This window comes from Mesoplodon mirus (assembly GCF_964341445.2).
Source record: "Mesoplodon mirus genome assembly, chromosome: 6".
Lineage (NCBI taxonomy): Eukaryota > Metazoa > Chordata > Mammalia > Artiodactyla > Ziphiidae > Mesoplodon > Mesoplodon mirus.
This window is the reverse complement of record NC_138982.1, coordinates 72,682,382-72,694,598: the sequence shown is the minus strand read 5'-3', so window position 1 is coordinate 72,694,598 and position 12,217 is coordinate 72,682,382. Positions and strand designations below refer to the sequence as shown.

The 12,217-nt window shown below is 39.9% G+C and overlaps 1 protein-coding gene across 6 annotated transcripts in view; it reads right to left on the bottom strand.

Annotated features, from left to right (window-relative positions):
• SLC33A1 (solute carrier family 33 member 1) overlaps positions 1-6,829 on the bottom strand; it is a 42,423-nt gene extending 35,594 nt beyond the window's left edge. For 4 of the 6 annotated variants that reach the window (XM_082624657.1, XM_082624658.1, XM_082624659.1 and 1 more), the window contains exon 1: positions 5,615-6,822. In XM_082624657.1, the coding sequence (XP_082480783.1) occupies positions 5,615-6,389 (775 nt within the window). In that variant the 5' untranslated portion in view covers positions 6,390-6,822. Of the gene's footprint in view, positions 1-5,614 lie in introns of all 6 variants that reach the window. The other 2 variants (XM_082624660.1, XM_082624661.1) reach the window with 2 other exon arrangements.
• Positions 6,830-12,217: the final 5,388 nt, after the last annotated feature.

Genomic DNA, 12,217 nt, shown 5'->3' with positions numbered 1-12,217 from the left:
ATAAGAACCTACTGTATAGCACAGGGAACTCTACTCAATACTGTCATGGCTTATGTGGGAAAATAATCTAAAAAAGAGTGGATATATGCATATGTATAACAGATTCACTTTGCTGTACACCTAAAACTAACACAACATTGTAAATCGACTATACCTCAATAAAAATTAAAAACAAAAATATGTATTTGTGACCTAAGATATATATATACACATTGTAAGATAAAAACCCCACATTAAAAAATATAAAATAATAAAAAGAATGAAAAAGATGTATAAAATGCAACATTTATCCAAAATTGTATTTAAAAGAACAGGTGGAATCAGGGGTTTTATATTTTTCATTTAAAAAAATAATAAATTTATTTATTTATTTATTTTTGGATGCGTTGCGTCTTCGTTGCTGCGTGAGAGCTTTCTCTAATTGCGGCGAGCGGGGGCTACTCTTCGTTGCGGTGCACGGGCTTCTCAATGCGGTGGCTTCTCTTGTTTCGGAGCTCGGACTCTAGGTGCGCGGCTCAGTAGTTGTGGCGCATGGGCTTAATTGCTCCGCGGCATGTGGGATCTTCCCGGACCAGGGCTTGAACCCGTGTCCCTGCATTGGCTGGCGGATTCTTAACTGCTGTGCTACCAGTAAAGTCCCTATATTTCATTTTTAATTTTCTAGGAAAACATCTTGTATTAGGTAAGTATATTTTGCTTTCTCCAATTAAATTATAGTTTTCAGGAACACTATAAATGAAAGTAGGAGACTGCTTGTAATTAGTGAGGTTCTGACTGTTTTGTTGATAAATTTACATACTAAAGGCTAATTTAATGGCCTCCAAATAAATTTCAATAAAATTAGAAGTGAAATTCAGAGTAAGACATATGCCAAATAAAATCAAATACTTTTTTGGTTTACAGTGTATTTTGTAAATTGGCTTTTATGCACCCCATCCACAAAAGCTATTCTACAGTTCTTTACTGGACAAGGAAAGCATACAGTACCATCTCTCCTTTGCTTTGTTTTAAAAAGAAAAAAGGCTTTAAACCTTCTTTCTGGGGTATGGTCCCCAGTTTTTAATATTTAATCTCTCCTGAATCTAGTAGCCCCAGTATTCCCAGCTATCTCACTTTACTACTAGGGCCCCAACATTTGAAAAGAAGTTCACTTCTTCCTTTGTCTATACTGAGATGTGAGATCCACCAGATTTATGAATTTGTTCCATTCAAGGCAAAAATAGAGTGAAACTGACGGACTGTATATCATATACTGTGTATGATATTTACCCAGGGATTAACTTGTAAGGTAATGGATTCCTTTTTTAAATTTTTAGAAATCTTAAGTAATTATACAGTAAAACAATTTTTTGGTGTACAGTTCTATGAATTTTAACACATGCATAAATTCAAATCATTACAGAACAGTTTCAACACCCCCAAAACTCCTTCATGCTATTTATTTATAGTAACCTTCTTACCCACAACCCCTAGCAACTACTGATCTGTTTTCTATCTCTACAGTTTTATCTTTTGAGAATGTAAGGGAATGTTTCAAGCCTAGATTTAGGTGCTAAAGAATGTATTACAGCCTACATAAGAATAACTGATCTAGAAATGGGTCAGTTAGTTCTGCCCAAATTCTAAATAGCATTTCTAATCACGTAAAATATATTAATGAGTACTGCTTCAGAAAGCAAGACAAAGAAATTTGTCACTAAGTCAGAATTAATGGTCCTGCTCTCTTCCTAATTCAAAGCATGAATATCATGAGTCTCCCTGGTGGTCTAGTGGTCAGAATTCAGCACACTCTCTCTCAAAGCATAAATGTCTTAAAAATAATGTTTTTACTATTATTATCATCAGTTTGATTACCTTCATACTTAGAGCATCTGTTTTTTCAAAGCATCATTTCATTTTTCTCTGATTTACTCCTATATGTGCAGGCCTATCTATAGATAAACAGATTCATAGCTCTAACATATTTGGCCCTCTTCTCCACTATCAGACTATACTGCTCCCTGTCTCAAAACCCAAATATACTGCTCCCATGCCAATCACTTCTATTCATTGTTGTTACCACTGCTTCTATTTTTTTTCCCTTTTTTTTGGCCATGCCATGCGTGTTATATGGGATCTTAGTTCCCTGACCAGGGATCGAACCTGCGCTCCTGCAGTGGAAGCATGGAGTCTTAACCCCTGAACCACCAGGGAAGTCCCTACCACTACTTCTAGAGGAGCAGGCCTCGACTACCAGTTCGCAGGCTGGATCTGGCCTAAGGACATATTTTATGATTATAGCAAATGTTTTTAAAATGAGGAAATAAAAACGGAATTTCCAGCTTCTCCTGATACTCATAATATCTAGCAATCCTGGGATCCTACTGCCACAAGAGAACAATTTATTGGAGATGAAGCTACCTGCCTTTAAAAGGGCATGAGTTTTTCAGGTCATCACTGTCCCCTCCAATACCTACAGTCCTGCATCAACTCATCATTTTGGTTTGCAAACCTGCACTATAGACTATAAATTCCTTGCAAGCAGAGAATGTCCAGGTTTTATTCATCAAATTGTAACACCTATCACATGACCAGTACCAAACAGGCATTCAATGCTGAGTAAATGAATGACAGGGTCACTTTAAAATCAAAATAACAACACAACAACAAGAAACCCTTAGTCTGTAACTTCTGGGCCTCTGGCATTCTGGGAGCATGTTGATGTGCTTTAGACATCAGCAGTCAGAGTGCTGATTTCTCTTATAGAAAAGCCCAATCAGCACATATTATATTCAGGTTTTGAGGCTTTTTTTTTTTTTTTTTGAAGTTTTTCCTAGTTTCCTACCAACTGGAGGAAAAACACCAAATAAGGAGTCAGGAAACCTAAGCTGTAGGTATATCTATCTCTACCTCTAACTAGCCAGTTAGAATTTCCTGATCAGTTTCCTCATCAATAAGAATGAGGAACTGAAATATATGATCTTTTCAAGGCATAAAACTTTATGTTCTAATCTCTGTGTTCTACTGGGTTACTCTCACATTGCTTGAAGCTTAAAAGGTTATCTCTTTTTGCTACTAAAGATCCTTGAAAACCAAGGGGGCAGGAGCAAAAAAAGGCTACCTCCGAGTTAAGGACTGTTCTGTATCCCTGAAGGTACCAAAAAGCCAATCTCAGCATAATCAAGGTTTTCTTTCTAAGGGACTGTGTTTTCATCCTCTCCTTCCTGTTCTAAATTTACTATTTAGATTACTGCTTTCTAGATGGCAAAAACTGTTCTTTCTCAATATATTCTATCTCTATGTATCTGTAACTCAAAACAAAGTGCTAATAACAGAACGTATTTCAGAATTTAAAAAAAAAATTATGCCTCGGGCTTCACTGGTGGCGCAGTGGTTGAGAGTCCGCCTGCCGATGCAGGGGAGGCGGGTTCGTGCCCCGGTCCGGGAAGATCCCACATGCCGGGGAGCGGCTGGGCCCGTGAGCCGTGGCCGCTGGGCCTGCGCGTCTGGAGCCTGTGCTCCGCAACGGGAGAGGCCACAACAGTGAGAGGCCCGCGTACCGCAAAAAAAGAAAATAATAATAATAATAATTATTATTATGCCTCTTTTTAATTTCCTCATTTTGTAAACATCTGCCTCAATGTTTGCCTCTTCATTTATTAGCTAAGCAACTGTATTTCCTTCATGATTCTTTCTGTGCTCTCTAAATTCCTCAAAGCCACTGGTTACTCTTAGTTATACTAAGTTCCAAAAAAAAAAAACCTATAAATGTGATATGTACAGTCATACAAAGGAGAATGAAAATGCAGGACTCTTCAACTCTTATTAAAAAGTAAGCTATTTTTACAATTTCCTGGAGAACAAAGTTCAAATTCCAGAACAAACAGCTATTCAAAATAATAAATCAGTGTAAATAAAAATCCAGTGGCACAATTTTGATTTTCCCATAGGGGAACAGTTAATGGCATTCTCTGGAATGATATTTTATTAATCACTCTTTTATCACACTTATGAGAAAGCTCTAATTTACTTAGTAATTTAGTTTCCATGGTCTCTTCAATCTTGATTTCTTTATTGAGACTTTCCCATGTTAAGTAACACATCATCCTATTATCCCTTTTTGGTGATATGAACAGTCCCAGTAAAAAAGGAAAAGCAAGACACATAAAAAAGCAACGATGCATTCATGAGGTATTTGTAAACAGAGAATTATCCATATAGCAGGAGTGGGACCCCAGAACACTCAGAGACAAATCTGTCTAGGTGCAAAGCAATATCTCTCAACTATTTTTGGCCATAAACCAACTGAGGAAAAGTATAACTATTATTTCATTAGTAGTGGCTCACTGGCAGTTTGAGGAGGTAGCAAGGGGGTCACTTACAGGGTGTAGGGGTGTGGAGGGGGTGTATACGATTTCAGTAATACAGTTGGGAATCCCTTCTTCCCTTCCCTGAATATTATGAATAGCCCTTAAACTTCCCTCACCACACACCTTGCCCTGACATTTACCCTGTTGGGAATCCCCTAGTACTAGGAAAATGAGAGAAAGTTTAGCTGTTTAAACTTCAAGAGACAGTCACCTAAATTGATCATCACTACCAGAATGAAGAATTCTACTATATTCCCAGTGTTGGTCATTCCTGATATTGGTAATTTTACTGTTTCTCAGTTGTTAGGAAAGTTAAAAAACAGAACAAAACAAAAAATAAGAAAACCTTACCGGGCCTTGTATTGTGCTCATGCAGAAAGAGGGGGAAATCTGTAGAATTTACACCCAATTTCCTACGGGATAAACTTCAAACTCTTACTCATAGCAACTAAAGAATTTGGTCAACAACCTTTAATTTGGTCACAACCTTTCTTTCAGCATCATTTTCCAAAATCAGGCCCCACAATGACTGCTTCAGGCACTCTGAACATTGTATGTACTGTCTTGTATCCTTCTGTACTTTGCTGCTTCAGTGCATTTTCACCTGGTGTTTTGTGCATTCTGGAACTCTATTTACCCATTTCATGAAATCTTGTAATTCAACAACAGCAAATGCCAAGCCTGACTCTGGCAAGTTCTTCTTGTGGGCGGGACTTGGCTTTAATCATAGGAGGCCCTTTGAACCCTGTCACTTAGCCTGCTCATTAATGTTTAAATGAATTAACCCTGTTCCATTCACCAGAAGGCTAGATGAGGGCTCTTGGTATAAGGGTAGGGGTAGAAATGGACCAGAAAACATGGAGCTAGAAACCTCAGTCTAACAAAAGACGAAAGGAAAATTCTGAAATAAGGCTGGGCTTATGTCTTCACACTAGCCAGTCTTCTAACAAATGTGCATCTGAGTATTATTAGGCAAGTGCCAAGGTATCCCTAGACTCAGAGTTTTGTTTGCTATGACACAACAGTGTTTACTGGATGGGTTGCCTTCCCCTGCTTACTTCAGAATACTGATCAATTATGATTGCTCTAATGTAATCATTGTGGCTGAAGCTCATTTTAGTAAAACAGAAAACTTACCTCGGATTATCTCCCATAAAATGATTTCCAGTACATTCAATAATGGTTCCTTCTAACACCACACACACTGTCAAAAGGATTCATAAACGTACAATAAACCTAACAGCATAATAAATTAAATACACTACCTGAAAGAGTAACGATTCCCCTGGGTTGAGGTTGAAACCGCAAATATTTGTTACAAAAGTCGGCAGATTCAAGGGCCAAAAACAAAACATTGCCCAAAAAGTAACCGGCTGTTTGGCCCACTGAATTGCAAGTAGAAGCATAACCCACGTTTTCCCGGGATAACATAGTTAACGCCCAACCATCCACAGCGATGTCCTGAGTAGCTGCCAGGAATTCAAACAAAAAGAATGTCACAGTGAGAGCAACCACATCGGGGGTTTTGCCATCTGTATTTCCGAGCAAATGGTCCACTTGAGTGGAGAGATATATCATGAAGAGTCCCAGTATATACTGTGTAGGGACAAGCCAAGATTTGCGACGACCAAAGTTCCTAAAGTAAACCGCATCAACCAACGGGGCCCAGAGCAATTTGAGACTGAAGGGCCAAAAGACAAAACTGAAGAAAGCTTGATCCGTATAGCTAACATTTTTGCTCTGTAAAATGAGTGGGATGCTTCCCGCCAGGCCCAGTGGAATGCCCTGAAGCACGTAAAGAAAGAGCAACAGCAAGATGCTGCTTAATTCCGCCCGGCAGCTCCGTGGGGGTTTTGAGAAGTCACTAGCGCCGATATCCCGCAGAAGAGCTTCTTGGTCCCCTTCCCCGCCAACGAACTTCGGATAATTATCATCCCAGGCGCCCGGCGGCAGAGGACCGCTCTTCATATCTAGAGAGTGGTTAAAAGTCCCTGGCCGTCGTTGCCGACTGCTGTCCTTGTGGGAGATGGTGGGTGACATATCAGAGACGATGCAGAGCCCCGTCTGTAGGAGGCCAGGGCTTAGCGTCTTGGATCCGTCTAGTCCCAGGTCCAAGGCTGTCGCTCTGGACCAGGGTCTCGATGGCTCAGGGAGGGGGGCAGGTCGCGGATTGATAAGGGCACCTCTTACTGTGGCCCTGAGTGCTGAAGCCGGGAGTCAGTCTCCCGGCGGGAGGCCCAGGCGATGCCCAGGTAGATGCCCCTTGGAGCGGCGTCAAAGAGCCTGAAGGAGCCCCCCGGGAAGCCTCGCCGGGGTCTGGGCTGGAGGAGGGGGCCGTGGTGCTGCGATGGAAATGGGCCCCTAGCTGCGGCGAGACCAAACAGCCAGTCCGCCGACCCACCGCCTGCTCCAGCCGTCACCAATGCGGAAGCCGGTACTTTCCCCACGGGACTCCAGAGATACCAGATAACTTCCTGTCTCGCGCTTCAGGAAGTGGTCCTAGTCTCAAATGAGTCCTCAGCCCGCCTCCAGAACAAGCCAATTTGGAAACGCTCTCCTGGCCAAGTGCGGAAACAATGCTCGGTAGGAACCCGCAGCCCCAACGGCTGGGACCTCATGGGAGGATTAACGCGGGCGCACCGTGCGGCCGGGGCGGGGCGTCGCGCGAGCTCCGGCTCTGTGAGCACTTGCAGTGGCCTGGAAAGCGTGGGCGTCGGTCATTGGGCCCCTGCGGCCACGTGATGGCGGATTCCTCTAGGTCGGACCTCACTGCCGAAGGTTAATACGGTTCAACCTTTGAAGCCCGGGCGACGCTGTGAGGGCTCGTCACTAGGCTTGGGTGGGTAATACCCAAGCTCCAGGCTGGGAATTTTGTGATGTTCCTGCTTTCGTAGGCTGGGCAGAAACAAAGAGGAGGGGGATTGAAGTTTACGGAATTTCCTTATCAGCCGGCAGGGGCGCCTTGTGTCCCCAAAAGGGTAAAAAAGGCCTGGCTAAAACGTGAAGCGCGTCCCTTACAGTGCCTGCTTACTCATGGAATGAATGAAACTGCTCAAGTGGCTCTAGGTTTCGTTGTAGTCCGTTTTTCCAAAGTGGTGGAAGAAGCGTAGGGGAGCTGGTGTCTGGGTAACAAACTAGTTACATTGGGTAGATTGGAATGATAAGACTCGTTACATCCCTCTATTTTTGAGCTATTGTAAAAGATCTTGTAAGAGCCAAGTATTAAACTTTTGCTTCATGTTAACAGGTGTGAGTTATTGAAATGATCCTACAGAGAACTTAACCTTGAGTAACCAGTATCGTAATTTGTAATGTATAGAAAATACGTTACCTATACAAGTTACATATATACATATATCTGTATATATGTTGCTTTCTATTGGGTAATTAAATACTAAAAACAAAAACTTAAAACCTATAATTAAAGTTAGGGCGTTCCCTGGCGGTCCAGTGGTTAGGGTAGGGCCCTTTCACTGCGGTGGCCCAGGTTCAACCCCTGGTTGGGGAGCTAAGATCCCGGAAGCCCGCGCAATGCGGCCAAAACAAAAAACTGTAATTAAAGTTAAACCTCACACCATTTAAAAAGTAAAACATGTTATAGCTGGCCTCTTACAAATATAAATGCAAATGTTGAAGTAACTGTTCATCTCAAAATTATTCGGAAAAAAAGATTAGCTTCCTGAAGATGGACCTTAAAATTTGAATACAATATTGTATCTTGATCAATAACTCCAGAACTTGAATAGAGAGTTCTTGTATTTTATACATGAAAGTGCCATCAAGCCTCACATTCAGTAATGAATTACCCATACTGGTTAAGGATACCACCTACATTGTTAGTTCAATGAGAAAGAAAGAAAAGAAGTAGGAAGGGAAAGTAAGATCATTTTAGGCTTCTATTTTCTTGAACTCCCATAGCCAATTAATTGGTCACCTGTCAAACTTCTTGGAATATATCCTCATGACCCATTTTATGAAGTGTTTCCTGGCTATTCCTAATCTCTAGGAAAATGTGGTTATTCTGAACTCTTTGTTATCACTTTGCTTTAAAGCTTGCATTGATAATGTTTTTTCCTGACTTCCTTCTCTAAACTCATGTCAGGGCCTATGTTGTCTTCATGTTTGATTTTATAGTGGCCAATACAGTGCTGACACATGGTAGGTATCCAGTAAATATTTGTCAAGTGAATTGTGTCATAAGGTATCAGAGGCTGAATTAATAATATGGCCTTTTCAGAAATTGGCAGTATGACCAAGGATAAATTTCTTCATGTTTATTTTCAGTTTCCACATCTATCAATTGGGAATGTGCTGTATTATTTATCTTCAGCAAAGAGATGTTGAATGATTAACAAAGAGTCATTTAAAACAAAAATGAGGGCTTCCCTGGTGGCGCAGTGGTTGAGAGTCCGCCTGCCGATGCAGGGGACGAGGGTTCGTGCCCCGGTCCAGGAGGATCCCGCATGCCGCGGAGCGGCTGGGCCCGTGAGCCATGGCCGCTGAGCCTGCGCGTCCGAAGCCTGTGCTCCACAACGGGAGAAGCCACAACAGTGAGAGGCCCGCGTACCGCAAAAAAAAAACCAAAAAACAAAAATGAAGTGCTGGAGAAATGATAATGAATTATATTAGATTATGGAACTTGGAAAAAATTGTAATACAAAAAATTACACACTTATTAAATGTAACCTAGAGCTTACACAGGAAACCAAACTATACAAATAGCACATTTCTGAAAACTAACATTATGCAATGTTTCAGGAAAGTTTTTGCAGGGATGGTAGTTCTTAAGTTCCATTTGTGGGCATCAAAGGTCTATTCACTTGCTGAGAATTTTTTTAAATACATATGCATAGTAAGTGACAAGTAAATACTTGCTGAATGATGAATTATGTAATAGTTTAATACTAAGCTATGTAAGTGAAAATTATTTGTATTTCAAGACTAATTTTATAACATATTACAAATTCCCATTCATACTGTCAGCATCCATTTAGATTTAAATATTGCAAAATAGCCTTTTGTGTGTGTGTGCTTTTTTATCTTGCCTGTAAGATCTTGGTACATTCATGATTAAATTCTATTCAATTTTTATATGGTTAGAGAATTTCTTCAATTATTTTTTAAGAGAGGATGTATAGGTAAATTGAATCTTTGCTTATCCAAAAATTGTAGTTGTTGACTTCCAACTTCTACTATTACTGATAAGAAAGAAATATTCATCTTATTTTGTTTCTTTTGTAAATAGCTTGTTCTTTCTGTCTGATGCTTTAAGATTTTTTTCTTAATTTCTAGATGTGCCTTTTAAAAAATAAATCTTAATCCTTCCTGGTTATATTCATTATCTATTGCTGAGTAACATATTACTTCAAAACTTAGCACTTTAAAAGAGCAAACATTTTATCTCACAGTTGTTGGTTAGAATTCAGAAATGGCTTAGCTGAGTGGTTCTGCCTTGGTATCTCTCATGAGGTTGCAGTGAGATATTAGCTGGGGCTTCAGTCATCTGAACGCTTGACTGGGGCCGGAGAATCCACTTCCAAGATGGCACACTCACATGGCTGTTGGAAGGAGGCCTCAGTTCCTTGCCATGTGAGTCTCCCTGTAGAGCTGATTAGGTAGTTTTCCAACATGGCAGTTGGCTTCCTCCAGAGCAGGTGATCTAAGAGGAAGAGCAAGGAAGAAGTTACAATGCTTTTATGACACAGTCTCAAAAGTCACATACTGTCGGGCTTCCCTGGTGGCGCAGTGGTTGAGAGTCCGCCTGCCGATGCAGGGGACACGGGTTCGTGCCCCGGTCCGGGAAGATCCCACATGCCGTGGAGCGGCTGGGCCCGTGAGCCGTGGCCACTGAGCCTGCGTGTCCGGAGCCTGTGCTCCACAATGGGAGAGGCCACAACAGTGAGAGGCCCGCGTACCGCCCCTCCAAAAAATAAATAATTATAAAAAAAAAAAAGTCACATACTGTCACTTTATTTATTTTTTAAAAATCTCCACCATATTCCTTTCATCAGAAGCAAGTCACTAAGTCCAGCCTACACTCAAGGGAAGGAGAATAAAATTCCACCTCTTGAAGGGAGGAGTATCAAAGGATTTGTAAACATAGTTTAATACTATCACACTGGGTATCAGTGAATCATTTCAATCTGAAGATAAAAATCTTTTTCCAGTTCAGCAAAGTTTTCTTCTATTATTAAAAAAAAATTACATGTAATAATTTACTTGTAGATTTTTAAGGGTTTTTAAAATTGAGACATTTTCAGGAAGGAAAGGTGCAATTTTGGCTTAACTCAGATGTAGGTGCCAATGGAAGGACTTTGCTATATTATAAATCATTTGAATTACAATCTGCTATTGTATTTGTCATCTAACCCCTAAATCCATAGGTTACTATTAGAGTTAATACTAACTATAGTTATAAATATAGTTATATATCAATTTATAACTATAGTTATGTTATTATTGTTAATATTACTAACCCCAACACACCTACTCTGTATCTCTGATACTGATATTACTACTGTTACTGATGTTTCCTAGAGCTTCAAGGAAACTCCAGGGATGTCAAGGATAAAAAAAAAACCATAGACTACTGAAATATGCTATAGTCCAATTATTTTCTTAGATATTCAGATGCTACAACAAAATATATTGAAGTCCATCAGACCAAGTAAATTTATATAGTAATTGGTACTTGTGGATTACTATAAATAAAAAAATTGTATCTCCTTAGTTTAAACCCTCAGGACTATTCTTGTGTATTCAGATGGTCTTCATGTACTTACTCTATCAACTGTGACCGTAGTTTTGACAGGTAATCCTGCATTTCCAAGTATTCGAAACAAACCTCTTAGTAACTTATTGTTTTTTAAAGCCCAGTTAACTTATCAGGAGGAGTCCAGGACATAGGTGTCTACACTGACTACAAGTTTCTAATCTAAAACAAGTGATCATACTGACCATGATACCAAAAAAAAACCCCAAAACAAGAAATTCAACAACTAATATAAATCTGATGTCTAAAATCATCCAAAATAATACAATTGCCCTTGACTATTTTCAGGCCAGCCAAGAGAGCCATACAATAGCTAATATATCTTGTACCCATCAAAAAAAAAAGATGAAATGATTAGTCATTTTTTTAAAAGGCTGTTTGGTTAACTAAGGTTGATCAAACTGATCCTTGATATTTAGTCTCCTGATTAGGTACAGGCTGCCTAAAAAATTAAATACAAAATAGTTTCCAAATGTCTCATGATATTTATAATTGTCCTCATTATGCCATTCTTCACAATCTGCCAGAGGTTTAAATGTTACTACATGGCTATCCAGAGCTGACATTCAACTAATAATGCTGCATCAAAAAGAGCCAAATCCCTCTTGGTCAATTCCTCTCATTTAAGAGCAGAATTTTGACCAAAAGCACTTTGAGGGTGAGGGATAGTCAAGAAATTCTGATGTAGGATATGGTGCAGTCTTGGTGTAATTAAGGTGTAGGTAGCAATGTAATACAATGCCAGATATTACATATAGTAAGCCAGCTGGTCATACATAATGTATACTCCACATTGAGTATCTAAACTGTTGAGGTTTTTTAGAGGATCCAACCCTAACCCTAAAAACATATTATCTTCCCTGAACTTGATATGGCAGTTTTAAAAGCATAGCTTCCAAATTCTTTACCATTTCTCCCTTTGAGAGGTAGAGTCTATGTCCCTTTCCTTGAATCTAGGCTCTGTGACCAATAGAATACAGCTTAGGTGATGCTGGAATAATTTCCAGGCTCAAGTCTTAAGAAACTGGTAGTTTTCACTTCCTGTCTCTTGAGATAATCACTCTTAGAACTGAGTTCCATGCGCATACTCATGATA